Here is a 19,864-nt window from a genome sequence, read left to right on the forward strand (position 1 = left end):
TAAAAACAGCAGCAAGCGTTAGACCGATATGGCTGATAAGATTGTGAGGATACCCATAAAATACTCATCACCAATAGTTTCAAATGACATGATTAGATCGTGTTTTTGGGAGTTCTGTCAATTTAGATCTAAAAGAGCCATTTTTTTTCTCTTTTCAAAATGATACTATCGTTTTGTGACTTCAAAGCAAAAGATAATCGCGTGCTGTGGTTTGATACAGCTCTCAATATTACAATATAATATGTCTGACATGACTGACTAACACATGTTTCGCGCGTCGAATGTCGGAAATTCCGAAGCGTTGTAAACCGGATTTCTACTTGTTTGAAAAATCACCTTATAAGTTGCATACAGAAAAAATACAATGTTAGTAATATGGCATTTCATTTTTTATTAAAGACGGTTGGTGCGGTATGTAACTGTGAGAGTATTTAAGATGTGTCAGCTTTTTAGCCACATAAGTGTGTCCTTCACCCCACCGAAATCTTGATCATTTCAAAGTAAATGTATTTATCCATTTCGACGTCCAGGCCTTACTTAGAAACAAATCAACTTTTCGAGTATAGATTATATTAAAAGTTAATACCAATATATTGCACGGTATTCTTGCACGATAAGCAGGCGTAGTAGACTATATCCTCCAGTTTCTGTTCTTAAATCAAAGGCGAATCTACGATATTTTAGAACAAAACACCAAACTATATAAGGCATCGTCAAAAAACTTAATTGAAAACAAAGCGGACAGAAATTTTCAATAAATGCGTGGAAACAATTCTCAGGCAGTTATCCCAGATCGATTTTTCATTTAAACTACTTATTCAATACAAGTATGTGGGCTTAGCGCTGTGATTTGATACAGCTCACAATCTTAAATAGCATATCATTGACAGTTACATGCTGTGTGGCCCTTTTTATGCTGCGTGTTTTTAGCTCACCTGAGCACAACGTGCTCATGGTGAGCTTTTGTGATCGCCGTTTGTCCATCGTCCGTCGTCCATTGTGCGTTGTGCGGCGTCAACATTTGCCTTGTTAACTCTCTAGATGGCACATTTATTGTTCAATCTTCATGAAATTTTGTCAGAAGATTGGTCTCAATAATATTTTGGATAAGTTTGAAAATGGAAACGTTTGCTTGAAAAACATGGCTGCCAAGGGGCGGGGCATTTTTCCTTATATGGTTATATTAAAATCTTGTTAACACGCTAGAGGCCGCATTTATGGTCTGATCTTCATGAAACTTGGTCAGAAGATTCATCCCAATAATATCTTGGATGAGTTCGATAACGATGCTGGTTGGTCGAAAAACATGGCCGCCAGGGGGCGGGGCATTTTTCCTGATATGGCTATAGTAAAACCTTGTTAACACTCTAGAGGCCACATTTATTTTCCGATCTTCATGAAACTTGCTCAGAAAATTTGTCCCAATGATATCTTGGATGAGTTAAGAAATGGTAATCGTTGCTAGAAAAACATGGCTGCCAAGGGGCGGGGTATTTTTCCTTATATGGCTGTATATGGCTATAGTAAAATCTTGTTAACACTCTAGAGGCCACATTTATTGTCCAATCTTCATGAAACTTGGTCAGAAGATTCATCCCAATAATATCTTGGACGAGATCAAAATGATGCCGGTTGATTGCAAAACATGGCCGCCAGGGGGCGGAGCATTTTTCCTTATATGGCTATAGTAAAACCTTGTTAACACTCTAGAGGACACATTTATTGTCCAATCTTTATGAAATTTGGTCAGAAGAATTGTCTTATTGATATATTGGTTGAGTTTGAAAATGGTTACGTTTGATTGAAAAACATGGCTGCCAAGGGGCGGGGCATTTTTCCTTATATGGCTTTAGTAAAATCTTGATAACACTCTAGAGGCCACATTTATAGTCCGATCTTCATGAAACTCGGTCAGAAGATTCATCCCAATAATATCTTGGACGAGCTTAAAATGATGCCGGTTGGTTGTAAAACATGGCCACCACGGGGGCGGGGCATTTTTTCTTATATGACTATAGTAAAACCTTGTTAACACTCTAGAGGTCACATTTATTTTCCGATCATCATGAAACTTGGTCAGAAGATTTGTCCCAATGATATCTTGGATGAGTTCGAAAATTGTTTTGGTTGCTTCAAAAACATGGCCACCAGGGGGTGGGGCATTTTTCCTTATATGGCTATATATGACTATAGTAAAACCTTGTTAACACTCTAGAGGCCACATTTATTGTCCAGTCTTCATGAAATTTGGTCACAAGATTGGTCTCAATGATATCTTGGATTATTTTGAAAATACTTATGTTTGCTTGAAAAACATGGCTTCCAAGGGGCGGGGCAATTTTCCTTATATGGCTATTGTAAAATCTTGTTAACACTCTAGAGGCCACATTTACTGTCCGATCTTCATGAATTTTGGTCAGAAGATTCATCCCGATAATATCTTGGACGAGTTCAAAAATGATACCGGTTGGTTGAAAAACATGGCTGCCAGGGTGCGGGGCATTTTTCCTTATATGGCTATAGTAAAACCTTGTTAACACTCTAGAGGTCATATTTATTTTCCGATCTTCATGAAACTTGGTCAGAAGATGTGTCCCAATAATATCTTGTTATCTCAGGTGAGCGACTTTGTGCCTTTCAGGCCCTCTTGTTATATGGTTATGGCAATGGTTGTTTTATCTGTGAAAGGTACCACTACAAGCGAAAAGTGTTCGAGCCAGTGATAGGCAAGCGTCTCGTATACAAGTTCGGACCAAGGGCTACCGGTTGGCAGATGTCATAGCCATTGCGACCCTATGAATCCGTGTGCTGAAACGTCTATAACGGCGAATGTTAGCAGTCATGTGAACTTTGCTGTTTTGCGAACTTTGCTGTTTTGCCAATGTTCTTTACCACAATAACATCGTATATTACCATACAAGCAACTTTTTTAAATTAGATGTTAAGCTTCTAAGGCTTCAAATAACTGTATATGTAACTTACTCAATCAACGTATTTAATAAAACGTTACAAAATTAATATGTAACTTATCATAAAAAAAAAATCAAATTGCTTGGTTCCCAAATGTCTGACTGTTTCATGCAGAGGTTATTGTAACATATATATATATATATGTATATATATATATATATATATATATATATATATATATATATATATATATATATATATATATATATATACAACAATTTAACACAATTATAATTATGATTTGAGTTTATAACAATGTACATGCCGTGGTTTTTATTTTCACAAGATTGCTAGAATATGGTATGATGTACTTATTTTTATAATATACTTACATTAATGTATTTCACTCAATTCATGTTGTATCCTAAGGCACATTTAACATGGTATTATGTTAATAAGAACAATAAGAACAATTGCCACTTGCTTTTAAGATTTCTTTTATTTTGAATACAACTTTTGCATAGTGTTTTGCAATTGCTTTTATCTGATATTGCTCAAAATAATTGTCAGTAGATAGGTGTAAAAATATTCGTCGCTATGGTCATCTATGTTTACTGAACTACGCTCAATCTTGGTTTTTATTTACCAAATTAAATGCCAATTGTTTAGATTGTTTACCCGACACTATCCTTGTATTTCCTTCGCATCAAATGGAAAGTGTGCATTTTCAATGCAAACAATACAAATTGTGATATTTTCTACAAATAAAAAATAACTTTTGCATTTGATTTTATGGTATTTTCTCATACAAAATATTACAAATGCTGTAATTATATGTATTTTATTTATGAACGATTCTTTTCGTAAAAGAAAATTCTTTAAACAAAATAATGGAGGGCTCAGATCATGTCTATATATATTGGCGAAGTTTAAGTATGGTTAACAATAGTGACGCCACTCTTCACTCCATGACCAATTATAAATGTGTTTAATGAACTCTTTACTTGTTACACAGGTTGGAGACCATTGCTTTGTGTGTTGATTGAAATGTTGCTCACATATACAATATTCAATTATTGATTTGTACGTTTTATTTTATGTCCCGTGGTTTGATGCGAATGGTAACGCAGTAAAATCAAAATCTATACAGCATTAGTATGTATGTAAAATAATTAATGTTTCAACTTTGCTTCAATAAAACATTGTATGCACATGCACAGACAAACATAGACCTGTGCTGGACACGGGTTTTAATCATCATAGGCATCATACACGACGTTAAATCACGGTAGCCAACTCTTATTTGAGTCGCGTTCTGAGAAAAGTGGACATAATGCATGTGCGTAAAGTGTCGTCCCAGATTAGCTTGTGCAGTCCGCACAGGCTAAACTGGGACGACACTTTCCTCTTTTCTGACATTTTTGGTTTCGATGAAGTCCCTTATTACCGAGAATCAAGTTAGGGCGGAAAGTGTCGTCCCTGATTAGCCTGTGCGGACTGCACAGGCTAATCTGGGACGACACTTAACGCTCATGCATTAAGCCCAGTTTTCTCAGAACGCGTCTCATTTGTTTATTTATGCATCTCAAGATGAGTAACGTGATTAACTTCCGTGATGTACATAGACCATACCTGGAGTGATGTATATAGACCATACCTGGAGTGATGTATATAGACCATACCTGGAGTGATGAATATAGACCATACCTGGAGTGATGTATATAGACCATACCTGGAGTGATGTACATAGACCATACCTGGAGTGATGTATATAGACCATACCTGGAGTGATGTATATAGACAATACCTGGACTGATGTATATAGACCATACCTGGAGTGATGTATATAGACCATACCTGGAGTGATGAATATAGACCATACCTGGAGTGATGTATATAGACCATACCTGGAGTGATGTATATAGACCATACCTGGAGATGTTTATTTAGCATCTTTGTCGTGACAAATGCATCTTACATCAAGACCTCATCAACATTAAACGAAACGTTTCAACACACGGAAGGAAACAAGACAATGAACTCATGCAATGAAGTTTAGTATGAAGTTAATAAATATTTATTTTATGTAATTGACTCCAATAGGATTATGAGCCTGCAACATTTTTTTTAACAAACCGCACATGAAAACGAAATATAGTTTCACATTGATCGATGTAAACAAACACTAATGTGAATGCGCATTTATTATTGCGATTCTCAAATCGTCTCATGTGTTATTTTCCGATTGAAATGGTATGATACGACTCTAAGAAGTCTTAAAAAAAAGACTCTGGGTTTTCAAATTGAAATTGTCTGAGAAACCTCCACTTTTCGGTAATAGTCTGAAATTTTGATTGTTGATGCATTATACCATGATCATACGAAATATGTTAATGAAGAACAGCAAATCTTAATGTAATATTAGAGTATTAAAACCTTTAATACTTCACCTAGTTGTAACACCGGTGTAATATGAAATATGATACCACACTTTAAGTGCTTGCCTTTGCTATTTTACACTCCTTTTGAAATAGTTTATGTCATTTTTATAGTATGGTTTAAAGTTGCTGACAGTTGTATGTTAACAATTGTTTTGTAAAGGTTTGCTAATAAATGTTTATATTTTAAACGCAGTACCAAGAACGGCAAAAATATTAAAGGAGTGTTTTTCAGTAGTTGCTTATTCATAGACACATTCCTCTGTTGTTATACTAAGTTGCGCAATTTAATCTAATCATGTAAGTGTTTTTCAACCATAAGATTTGTCATAATGATTAGTGTATATGAGTCTTGTTCTGAGAAAACTGGGCATAATGCATGTGCGTAAAGTGTCATCCCAGATTAGCCTGTAAGGCTAATCAGGGATGCAACTTTGCGCTTTCATGACATTTTTCGTTTAAATGAAGTCTCTTCTTAGCAAAAATCCAATTAAGGCGTAAAGCGTCGTCCCTGAGCAGACGGCACAGGCTTATCTGGGACGACACTTTACGCACATGCATTATGCCCAGTTTTCTCAGAACAAGGCTCATATGTATACAAATAACACACGAACGCTTTAACACTGATCATAAACCTTCAAAGATGAATCAGATCGCCATCAGTCCAAATCAATATCAATGATGGGCGTTACGAAGGTTGCCAGCATGACATCTTTTAAGGATGACCCATATACACATCACAACAACGAAAACGGTGACGCTAACCACTTATACCCATCATAATGACGAAAAGCGCTAAATTATGCTTCTCGCAGGTTCCATTCGTTTTTAATTGACGTTATTTTATGATGGTGTGTTGGCGTCCTTTTTTAAACCCGTCAACATGCAGACGATATGACAGACATCAGTCACTATATATGCACCTACGAGGAGTCAAGTTAACGTGTAGCGGATCCGTGGTCTAGTGGTAACACACTGGCTTCACAATCCAGAGATCGCTGGTTCGATTACCCGCTGCACCTAACCTACTAACTCGTCTTTCGCATGCGACGTTAAACCGAGGTGCAGTGTACTAGGTGCTATACACCGGGCACTAAAAGACCCAGGGTCACCTCTGGAACGGGGTGTCTCCTGTATCTTGCACTATACCCCGTAACCAACTAACACGTCTTTCTGGGGGCCATATGGGAGATAAAAAACAAAAACAACAACAACAAGTTAACGTTTGTTAGTGCACAATGGTTGTCAATTGTATCTAATGACGTAAAACATAACACATTTAGAAGTTAACCTTTGCCAAATGTTCTGCAATTGTACCAAATAGCAATGGACCAAATGCATTTATGGATGTACCATTGATATGGGCTTATTTGGACACAACGTGTTCACAAACGCTATCAAAATAGGTACATGTGCATAGACAAGAACTTTTCAGAACTTTTTGCTTGGATACAATCATTCCGGGATATTACATATAATTCTATTCAACGAACGATTAAAAATGCTATGAAAAATGATCTCACGATTTATATTTTAATGTAGTTTCATAATGGTGCAGTTGTTGAGTCTTATCATATGTCAAACTTAAATGCTTAATGAAACATTTACGCACAAATATGTACCTTCATTTGAGATACATATGTTTGTGTAACGGCCCTCAAAATTGTTTCGCACATTTCTATCAGGTATGGGACAACACTATGTTTCATTCTTTTGAATTTTAATGTCATTATAATTCAGTATCACTTTTGATATATTCACACGCCTTGTCGAAACGTGTAACAGTATCCTTTGCAGATTTCAAGTGACTTCTCATGTTTTCAACGGTGTGAAACTGAACCTTCATCGTGCACGCTATAATACTGTAATCATGGTCTTTTAAGTATGTAAATTATTTTGATGCGATGCGTGGTGTGCAGATTGTACTTAAAGCGGGTATATACGATTTTTATATGTGCTGAATTGTAAAATATTGATACAAATATGTTATAATAACACACAATATGCAAGAAAAATGATACATTTAAGACGAATTTCATAAAATACAGCAAATACAAATTAGCGCCCCGAGCCGATTGTGACGAAGATAATTCGTAATTATTTTCCTTCAATAACCGATGCATTCGTCTTTTAAGTAAGTGTTCGTGTGTCGTATGAATCGATATCGCTGCAGGAATTTCAAATGAACCGTTAAACTAAATTTAGATTCACATCGTACATGAATGATATACATGCTGGCGAATTCGGCTGTACAGCCTTTTTCGATTTCAGAATTAAATATCTGGCTTATTCAGCATTTTTCGACACATGTTCTTCTTAACGTTTATTTTAGTTGAAATATATGTATAATAAGTTTTTTACACATTTTATATTAATTAATAAATATTTGACAAGATCGTATATACCCGCTTTAAATAGTGGACATTTATAAGGTTGCTTTCCTTGAATTGAATTAGTTCTTATTTCTTTTTCACATTTGAAAGTAATTTCGCAACCCAGCAATTACATTGGCAGTGAGAGTGTGAGGCTTAATGCTGCCAGTAAATTTTCCATTAACATACTTCCATGAAACAGTTCGTTAGTGCTTACAGTTGGGTTGCTCGTGACACGGCACGAAGTAAAATTTATGGTATCCATTCGTTTTACAATATGAATCTAACGTAACAAAAATGTTATATTTTTTTCAGACAAAGATGGAGACCTGTGGGAATATTTTACTCATTTTAATTGCAAGTAAATCCATCGAGCTTTAATGGTTATTTCTTATAGATGTTACAATATTTAAACATATTATTGCTTGTATTGCTTGCACCAAACATACACTTGGATACTTTTTTTTAAGCAACATTTTTCAAACTTGAATATCTCTGTTATGATGTGATCATTTGGCTATATCCTAAGCTGAGGATAAAATCATTCATCCGTGACAATTGGACGCTCTAGCACGTGTTTTTTTTATAGTTTCGTCTTTATGAACGTGCAAATGGTGAAACGCAAGATAAGTATACATTTATTTCATTTTAATCATTTTATGTGGGTTCGTACACCAGGAAAACACACAATTTACTTTTAAAATGTATGGCTCAAATGAATATTCAAAAGCGCAACCGAGTATTTTTGCAAATTGCATGCTACCCAACCCAAGTGATGAAGCGTCCGATCGTCACGGATGAATGATTTTATCGGTAGCTTGCACCGAATGTAGTCAAATGATCACATCAACAATTTTGAATGAAAATCTTTACTTATAAGAAAAGTGTTGCGTTAGAAAAGTGTTCAATACATTTGCAGGCAACCTGCAATTTGCCAAAATGCGCGGTTTCGCTCTTAAATATTCATAAGAGCCAGACATTTTTTAATAAATATATTTTTATTTTATGTTATTCTTATGTTAGAAACCATCTTTAATGATGAACATGAAATTAATGTAGAATAATATCGTGTTTCACCATTTCCACGTGCAAACAGATGAAACCACGCATACCCTAGTGCCCAGTCGTCAAGGATGAATAATTGTATCGTGTTCTTTCTCAGAATGTAGTCAAATGATCACACGTACAATTTTAAATCCAAAATTTAACTCATAATATACATATATTATTTTAAGAATAATCTTTATATATAATATATAATTTATTTTTACCCTAATTAACGGCTTTTAACAAGTGCAATTCTTAAACTCACACCGCACCACTGTTCCTTGAGGTCAACTACCGGTAATGATTAACATGTAATATCTGGAAAAAAATGTTTGATTTGACCACTTTTATATATCCATATGCACATTTTAAGAATAATCATAAGTATGTGAAAAGGACATTTTTCCTAGGACTAACGCATTAATGTGTTTTTCATGTATTGTCTCTTATCTCAATTGTTTGTTCGAATACAACAACAACAACAACAACAACAACATTTATTAGCTCTTAAGCATACAATTGCTTTTTAGCCAAATGCATTATACAATTACAATGTATACATAATACACAAGTGTAACGACATGGCTGATAATTAATTTTAAATTAGGTAACAATTATAAAAATTATGTAATGGAGGAAGTTAACAAATATTTTACTGATTCATAACATAGGATATTTTCTTCTAACGTCGATAATGAAAGTTGTTAATAAAATAATGATACAAAGAGTACATTGTTCTACATGATTAGTTTCATTTTAACATTCATATTGATTATTACTCATCAAATTATGGGAAAAAATAGTAGACATAGATAAATTAATTTGTTTCTAAATTGTTCCGTAAACAATTTGCGTTATATATGTATTTTGAAAGATTAATGATTTATTTTTTATTTTGTGTTTTCATTAATAAATCAAACTTATTTAATGTTGGCCATCTTTGATAATATGCCTTTAAATAAGTTTTTCTAATGTCTTTGTATATTGGACATATTAATAAGAAGTGGTATTCACTTTCTACGATTAAGATTACAAAATTTACATTTCCTATTATCCCGAGAAATATTGTGGTATCGACCTCGTTCTATTTCTAATCTATGTGATGATAGGCGTAATTGAGTTAGTGCTATTTTTTTTTGTGTGTGATGATATCCAGATATTGTTCTGTATTAAACGTGTCATTGATGCGGCAATATGTATTTAGTCTTGATGAATTATTAATCTCACTGTACCAGTATTGCTTGTAATGATCGAATAATCGCTGTTTTATTAGATTGTATATGTAGGTTTGTTCAGATTTTTCTGTCAGGGTTTCTTGTTCAGTCCATAAAAAAGTTAAACCTAGCTGCTCGAGTGTTGATTTGATTTGATAAGCTCAATTTCTTTTGTTGTATGTTATGTTTTGTTCTGCGTCATTGAAAAGTTATTCATATATTATTTTTATGCGACTATCATTTGTACATGCTATTATTTTAAACCAATATTTAAATATGTGTAATTTACGCATCACAGATACCGGTAAGGGGTATCGTCCTAATTCGCCATACAGTGCTGATAGATTTGTTGATTTGTTAACACATAGAATTTTTCTTAAAAAATTTGTATGAATTATTTCTAATTCTTTTCCTGAATCTTGTCCCCAGATTTCAGCAGAATAGTGAAGAACGGGGGTTACTAATTTATCAAAAAGATTTAATTTTTCTTTTGTTGGGAATTCATATTGGTTTAAAACAGAGTAAAATCGATGAAGCGCTCTGTTACCATGTTCTGATATTGATTTTATTGTTTTATACCAGTTTCCGTTTTTGAATAAAGTTACACCTAAATATTTGAATGATGTGACGATTTCTATCGGCTCACCATATAACGTAAAGTTAAAACTTGTGTGTCGGTTATTTTTTTCGAAAATAACAACTTTTGTTTTACTCGTATTGATTTTCAGTTTGTATTTATTGCAATAAATTTCAACGTCATTTAGCATTAGTTGGGTTGATGTTGGAGAAGTTGAAAATAGGACTTGATCATCGGCATAAGATAATAAAAAGAATTTAATATCGTTAATCGTTATGATTCCTTCAATATAAGAGTCAATATTATCAATAATGTCATTAACGAACATCATGAACACGATGCTTGAGCATGGGTCGCCTTGTTTCACACCAGCATGTGAATTAATGTATTCTGATGTTTGATTGTTTAACCCGACGGCTGATTTCACTGATGAATACATAGCTTTGAATGCGGAAACCATTTTAGAGCTTATTCGTTCGGTGATTAATTTTTGCCATAATAGTGATCGATTTATACTGTCATAACATTTAGCATAATTAATAAAAATGCAATATAATTTTTTACCAGAGTTTAGAACTTTGTTAATTATACTGTTTAGTATAAAGATACAGTCGACTGTGCTCTTTCCCTTTTGGTAACCAAATTGACAGTCAGATATAATTTTATTTTCATCACACCATTTCGTTAGTCTGTTTAATAGTACTTGGGAATATATCTTTGATAAAATATTATTTAATGTTATTCCGCGATAATTTTTCGCATCGCTCGGATCACCGCCCTTAAATATTGGTGTGATGTAACCCATTCCCCAGCTTGTAGGATATTGTGCAGTATCGTAAATGTTATTGAATATAGTTGTTAAGTGCGGTTTTTATAGAATTATATGCTGTTTTAATTATTTCAGCTGAAATTTTATCAGGTCCACTTGATTTGCCGTTGTTTTGCTTGAAAACTGCTTTATAGTCTGACTATGTAATTGGCGAATCGAGCTGTTCAGTCTCGGTTTGTGGTGTGTTTAAATTTTGTTCATTTTTATCAAAATCTGTATTATCGAATGCATCGTTTCCGATTAAGTTATTAAAATGATTGAACATTTCGTTAATATTTGTATGCTCTGCATTTTTATTATTAGGTTTATAACAGTTTTTAAGTGTTTTCCAAAACATTTTTGGTTGTGTTTTTGCAATTTTATTTAACCGCGTGCTTTCATTCATCTTATATCTATATTTTGCTTTTCTACGAATAGTGTTGTATTGTGTTCTATAATGTACAAATAGTTGTCTATTTGGGTTGGATTTATTTTTATTAAAGTTATTTTTTGCGTTACGGAAATTGCATTTTGCAGTTTTACAAGTATTATCAAACCATTTTGACGCTTTTGGATGTGATTGTTTATTGTTATGAATTGTAAATACTTTTCCAAATATCTGAACGCTACTTTCGTGTAAATATTGCGTTAGAGTGTTAATTTGATTATTAACATTAATTTCAGTAAAAATTGTATTTAATACATGTATTTGTTCATCTATTAACGAAGTAAATTCTTGTGACTTATCATTATCAAATATTATTTTTAATTATTGTGGTTTTGTTTCCTTTTTACTGCTTTGTAAGTTTATATTGCTTACTGTTTGAAAACTAAAATAAAGTGCAGCATGATCAGAGAATTTTCTCCAATCTAGTATTTCAAATTCATGAATGACATTCCCGAGGAATTTATCGTGGTGTGTTAGTAAATAATATCGGTTACGCTAAGACCACGTGGTGAGGTGAAGGTGTAATTACCTGTTCTATCTCCGGGCATACAACCGTTAATAATGATATGGTTGGTTGATTTGCATAGAGACATTAATGATCGGCCTTGACAGTCAGTTGTATGATCTTCATTCATTCGTTTCGGAATGTGTCCTAAATTTGGTTCATTTGAATTGGTGTTAACGTTGTAAGTTTCATCCAAATGTCTATTGTATTCTAATATATCGGATAATACGCCAGTTCTAGAATTTAAATCTCCTACAATAAAAGTATATCATAAGGTATAATATTGTTCTATATTATTCTCTATTTCTTCGAAAAAATCAAAATCGACATCTCTTAAGACTTTCGAATTGGGTGGTGGAATGTAAGTACATTTATATTCCACGAAATAATTTTTAACTTTCCATTGTCCTAATTGTTTAGTTCATGATAGCCGCCGTTTTGTCCTTTCACTAGAAGTCTTGATCCTGCCCATTTGGTTGTTCTGCCTGCATTTCGTTCCCGCTCAACTATGTGTTGTTTATTTCGTCGCTTTTCCATGGTAGCCTTCGTCTGCTGTATCCCAACGCCTTGGTGTAGCGCCCTTAAATCTGGATTCCCGGTCGGAATAATGATGGAACTTCGCCACTATTGGTCTCGTTTTGCCCGGTGTATCCTTGCCTATTCGATGGACCCTATCAAGTTCGATGTTTTTTTCGATCTGTAATACATCTTGAATGAGTGTCTTGATTAGCTCTTCGCAATTTTCATGCTTACTAGGTGATTTTTTAATGCCATGAAAGAGCAGATTCTCTCGTAGGCTATGGAATTCCAGATTGTCGTTGGCATCTTCAATTTGCGTTAATTTTGTCTGGAAGCTTTCGATGCATTTTTCGATCTTGTTTGATTGTTCGTTAAACCTTTTGATTTGATCCTCTGATTTTTCAAGTTTATGTTTTGTTTCTTTGAATTGCTCATTGATGAATTTGCAACTGGCTTCCATGCATTTAACTTTTACTTCTAATTGTTCCACTTTTTGCGTTATTTTGTTTACTGAGTCTTCAATCCTATCAATTTTCGCTATTTGTTGTTTTATGTTTTTGATATCCTCTATCAAGCTCGCGGCCCAAGGTGGTGGGTTCATGTTGTTTTGATACGACTGGTTGGCGCCTCCAAATTGGTTAAATGGTGGAGAAGAGACTCCGAACTGACCAAAATATGGTGTTCCAGCGTTATGATTCATTGCCCAAAAGGCGTCTGTTGTACAATTTTTGAAATCGAAAGCCGTTTGTGTTGTGGTCAAGTTTAACGGTTGTGATTCCTTGCTTACATTGTTCGTGCTACATGTACTTTGAGCAGTGTTTACATCTAATCTGGTTTTGCCGGCTTTTTCATGCGAGAATGCCGTGCTAATTTTGGCGGGCTCAATTGGAGATATTGTTTATCTTTTTCTGCTTGATTTAGTACTTTTGTTAATGTTAGTTCCTTTATTCTTCTTTGGTGACATCTTGATTATTTCACTGGCAACATTTTAGTCCCAAAAATTGTCCTGATATTCGCGTTAAATTCATATTATTTCACAACATTTCTGGAGAGTAAAAATCCATGTGTGTACACAAAGAATACATACGATGCACATCTTGGAAACATTAAGCAACAGTTTTTATGACACACATGCTTTAATGAGATGCATTAACATGATTTACAAATCATTCATACTAATTTCACGCGTTTAACAAATGATATTCTTTTAATATTTTTAAGTCTCTCGAATATTTTAAAACGTCTGCTTATTATTGTGGATTAATTTTGTGTACCCTTTTGAATTGCAGCATTTAATGCTGTTTAATATTTAGATTTCTTGTGTTTGTCAAAGTATACTTCTCTTTTCTCTGTTTAACGCCCTAGTTTTATCAATTATTTGATATGCATCAGCAATATGGAGAATCTTCAATATTTGTGAAGTTGACAGTTCGCTCACAGATTTCTAATACTGCTGTCTTAAGGCAAACTAGGCAGGTTTGAGGAAAAGACAAATGACAAGAATTTGCTGCTTTTTTAATAAAACATGTCTACAAAATCAATATATTATAATGGCGGTCGGGGTAGTATTTATTAAAACTATTGCAAATTTTATTACACAACTTTTGTCACATTTCCTAATTAATCAAAACTTAATATTTGCTTACTTAAACCACTTAAATTATGTCGGGTGAAGTAATTGTCTATTAGCGTTATACATTTCCAAAATAACGCAAATGTAATGGTCGAGTGACGTCGCGCATTCATGTGACATGTTTAAGGTACGTGGTGCAATTTACCGCTTAATGAGTCGAGATTAAAAATTAATAATCGAAATTATGCAAAATCATGAAAATAATTGCTTATTTCTTATATTGAAAATGTATGATAAGGGATCTTTTTTGCAGGGAATGGTCCGCCGATTTGAGATGAGATATCAACAGCGAATAATTCAGAATGTCTACATAAATCGGAAAGACAACTCTTGATATCAATTGGCTTGATAAAGAACAAGTTGCGTCTGTTTCATTGATATCGCCAGGCTGAAATCAAACCAGCGTCATGTTAAACTAATTCACTTCAGATTGTATAATGCATGGGTGAACTCTGAAGTAAATGATACTTGTTGTTACCGATTACCGAAGAAATAAAGTTAGAAATGCTAATACTGTAACATATATTTTCGACTGATGATTTTCCATAAACGATAAAATATATATTCAATATAAATTGCAAATTATCCTGCTTTTGGGGCAACGTTCAAAGTGTTTTTCAGCATTTGTACGATGTATGACAAACCTTTTAAAATCTTTCATTGTTCGTCTGCGAACATATCCTTTAATAGAAATGTACATAACAGTCATAATTCTAGTCGATCTTATTATCTCATCATACATGTAACATAAAAAACTCAAGAAATTTAAACATGTCTGAATAACGTGCAATGCAACAAATTCGTCATTTGTAGTGATATCGTAATATATATGACACTTTAAGAATGCCAAAATAAGAAACAACTTTATGACTATACTATACTATACTATACTATACTATACTATACTATACTATACTATACTATACTATACTATACTATACTATACTATTACTATTACTATTACTATACTATACTATACTAAACTGCACTGCACCGCACCGCACTACACTACACTACACTACACTACACTACACTACACTAAACTACACTACACCACAATACACCACACCACACTACACTACACCACACTACACCACACCACACTACACCACACCACAGTACACCACATCTCACTACACTACACCACACCACAGTACACCACACTACACTACACCACACTACACTTCACTACACCACACTACACCACAAAACACCACACTACACCACACCACACTACACTAAACTACACCACACCAAACTACACAACACTACACCACACTACACCACACAACACTACACCACACTACAGTACACCACACTACACCACACTACACTAAACTACTCCACACTACACTACACCACACCAAACTACACCACACTACACCACACCACACTACACCACACTACACAACACCACACTACACCATACTACACTACACTACACTTACACTACACAACACCACACTACACTACACTTACACTACACCACACTACACTAGACCACAACACACTACACCACACTACACAACACCACACTTCACCATACTACACTACACTACACTATACTACACTACACCAAACCACACAACACTACACCACACTAAACTACACTACACCATACTACACTAAACTACACTGCACCATACTACACTACACTATACTATACCACACTACACTACATCATACTATACTACACCACACTACACTACACTACACCACACTACACTACACCATACTACACTACACTATACTACACTACTCCGCACCGCACCGCACCGTACCGTACCGTATTGTACTGTACTGTACCGTACAGTTGGTTTCCGTGTAATATACAAGTAGCTTAATATCCTTTGTAACAAATATATGTTTATGTTACATTATATGTTATATAATAAATCAAAGCGAAGAAACCCATTTACTTCAAAAACAAAATGTTACAAAGATCGAAGTCATTTTCCTGCTTTAATACTGACAACCTATATTTTCACTGTCAGAAAACATTAAATTACATATTATATTTTACTTAAGTGTCCTATTATTCACCGGAAAGTATATTTAAAAATTATAGTAATATAAAATTATTTAATACATACTATGGAGAAAAACAGATTGAAAAGAACACTATTTATTATATAAATTGTATAAACTCATCATAAAGTTATTACTTTAAAACTTAAATCAGAATACCGTAAAACATACTAAACGTTTGTTCTTTATCCATTTACCTGCAAGGGTGCATTTGTGCACACCGTACGTCTTGAGCTATATCTGGTCACATTTCGCGTTTCTATAGTACCAATTAATTTATATCCTTAGGGACATTGCGACAATAACGTGTTTGAGATCAAGAGGTGGTCAATTAAGGAGAGATGTTTAACAATATAGCTATATATTTTAAACGATTCCATAAGGATCATAAGGAATAGAAGTAGGCTTTGTATTCAGGTTAAATATCTCGACGCAAAGAGAATCGACAATAATGAAAACATTCTTTTACAATTGAATAGTTAATACTAAAAATACAGCGTATTGTAGTTTTTAGTTGTTCGCTTGCGATTAACTAAGGTTAAACCACACGTTTCAAGCCAGTTTTCGTAACTACGATAAGCCTGATAACTGCCGCATCCGCGCCGAAAAAGAGTTAATTTATGCCAGTGTTTTGAGTTTCTTCAAATTTATTCATTCCAAATGGTAACATAATGTGAATATCGTGTTAAATTGAATATTTTTAACGAAGCGTATATAAAAAAAATCAATAAACAATTTTAGAAATATACGTGTCGAGGAAGAGAATGTTTATGAATGATTAAAATAGTCCTCTATGTGCTGCGTCTTAATCACCTGGTATTTTTGCTCAGCACAGGTCATTCATAATTCATAATCTGAGGAGTCCAATACACTATCACGCATCTGTTGTGTAACCTAGTGCTTGCTACTACAGCGGGGTTATATCTGATTTATCTGGGAAACGTTCTTTTGTTCTCAACTGTTAGCGGCAATATTACATGTATTCTCAATTGCACGGGTGATAACAACGCAATTGTATAAGGTTAAAGGGGCCGTCCAACAGATTTTTGCATGTATTGAAGCATGTCATTATATGCTTTATATTGATACATTTAAACATTTGACCTAAAAATCTCCAGTAAAAAAACAAGAATACAATTTTTTTAAAAGGAAAAAAGTAACCCTCAACAGGGCTCGAACCACTGAACCCTGGAGTCCTGGAGTAAAAAGTCTCTCGCCTACACTACTCAACCATCCATGCTCATGCTCGGTAATACTGAACATTTACCATGCTCTTAAATAGCCATTGTATGCATCGTTTGACGATTTAAAAACCTGAAAATTATAAAGCGTTGCAACTCGAAACGAATTAATAATTTGGAGAGATCTGTTGTTGTCATTATATATTGTGAAACAACGAGGATTGCTTATATATAGTATAAAATACTTCTGTCATTGTTTCCGGAAGGATGGCCGATTGGTCTAAGTAGGAGACTTTTTACTCCAGGACTCGAGCGGTCAGTGGTTCGAGCCCTGCTGAGGGTTACTTTTTTTCTTATTTTAATTGTATTCTTGATTTTGTACTGGAGCTTTTTATATCCAATGTTTACATTTACCAATATAAAGCATTTAATGACAAACTTCAAAAATTGCCAAAATCTGTGAAAAGGCCCCTTTAAGGCTACATATTTCGTGAGTAAAAAACTAGTGCTCGCAGATGCATTGTTATTTATGTTCATCATTTATCTTATTGTATATTTTGATTTGTATATGGTGTCAAAAAAGTTTTGTAAAGGGAATTTCCATCATTAAATTATATTCTTAGTGTGATAGGTATTCGATATTCCAACAATATTCATTTAATATGATGGCGATTGCAAATTTTATGTTATATTATCCGGTTCTCATTATACCATTGCCATCATATTTTTGATGCTTTCAGAGTTCAGACCGGCGGGAACCGAAAAAATGTCTGGATGGCGCTCCTGTGATTTGATTTCAACCTAGAGGATCTTTCTTATGCAGGATGTACATTATTGCAAAGTTAATTCGCTGAAAGAGGAATCGAGTTTATGCCGCCGCATTTAAATTCTGATTTCTGTACAGGCGGCCGCCCGATGGCTGTACAGGCTTTGCCCGATACCGAGATAATAACTGAACATTGCTCAGTGCCTTTCCTGCCACTAGATGCCCACACGATCTTATTCGAAATCGGACGATGTTTTCACCGTATAAAACCTTCACCCAATTTACCCTTTCCCATTCAAAAGCAAATTAAACATGCCTTTGTGAGTAACTCGCAGTCTGTTCAGCTTGTATGCTGTTTGCTGCTCATCGGTTTCTAAGGGTTTGAAATGAAGCCTTTAAATTTGAATTTAGTAAGAAAGGTCTTTAATTAATTTTAACTTTCTATGTTCGTGCGTCAAAATACGTTCCTAAGTGGTAAAGGGTTAAATATGTACCACCACTTCATCTGTTGAGTTGTTCTAATGGCGTTTTACCTTACTGAGTTTATGTTATAGCTTTGTAACAACCCGTTTTGCAATAAATTTATTGCAAAACGGGTTGGAGTGTCTTATTGCAATTTGATTTTTTGCAAATAACCGTTTGGCAATAAATTTATTGCAAAACGGATTAGTGTCTTATTAATTAAAATGGATTGGAAGAGTTAAAAGGGAGTTTCAAGTGTTGTATTTAAATAAAATTGTTATAAACATAGACAAATCTGTGAGCTAAGACTTAAAATGCATGGAAGATGGTGCATTTCGAGATTTAATACTAATTGTTTTATATTGATGTGAAACGGTATAACGGAAGTTTTAAAGTCGTCTCTAACGTAAATATGATAAAACATGGCTGAATTTTTATATAAAGTGATGTTCACCAATTTGGGAATAAGTGAAGAATACCCAGAAGTGCATAATTTTATTGCAAAACGGGTTGCAATGTTTTATTGCAATGTGCATTTTTTTATAACAACTTGTTGTGCACCAAACTCTTATTGCAATAAAATCATTACACATGCACTTATTGATTCAAATTGATTTGAAACGCTTAAAAGAATGATTTCAATGTCCAGGGGTTTCATTAATATTTGTAGTAGGAGTGTTTTATTTCGAAAGTAGGCGGGGGTATGGGGGACCTCCCCCATTCGGGGTCGAGGGGGCAACGCCCCCATGTCCGGGGGTCTAGGGTGCCGAAGGCCCCCTGGCCGAAAATGAATATTAGGTTTTCTGATGCAAAAGGAAATACATATCCAAATGACATTTAAAGCACTTATTAAGTGCACATAATGCCATATGGAAGCTTGTACTTATATGTGATATCTTATTGAAGTCAAGTATCAAGTATAATGGACCATGAGGAAAGAAAACTCAAAATTATCA

The 19,864-nt window shown here is 34.2% G+C and overlaps 1 protein-coding gene across 4 annotated transcripts in view; it reads left to right on the forward strand.

The window, feature by feature from the left end:
* LOC127833923 (ETS homologous factor-like) overlaps positions 1 to 3,990 on the forward strand; it is a 16,403-nt gene extending 12,413 nt beyond the window's left edge. For all 4 annotated transcript variants that reach the window (XM_052359450.1, XM_052359437.1, XM_052359445.1 and 1 more), the window contains one exon: positions 2,689 to 3,990. In XM_052359450.1, the coding sequence (XP_052215410.1) occupies positions 2,689 to 2,782 (94 nt within the window). In that variant the 3' untranslated portion in view covers positions 2,783 to 3,990. The remainder of the gene's footprint in view (positions 1 to 2,688) is intronic.
* Positions 3,991 to 19,864: the final 15,874 nt, after the last annotated feature.

This window comes from Dreissena polymorpha, chromosome 1, assembly GCF_020536995.1.
Source record: "Dreissena polymorpha isolate Duluth1 chromosome 1, UMN_Dpol_1.0, whole genome shotgun sequence".
Taxonomy (NCBI): domain Eukaryota; kingdom Metazoa; phylum Mollusca; class Bivalvia; order Myida; family Dreissenidae; genus Dreissena; species Dreissena polymorpha.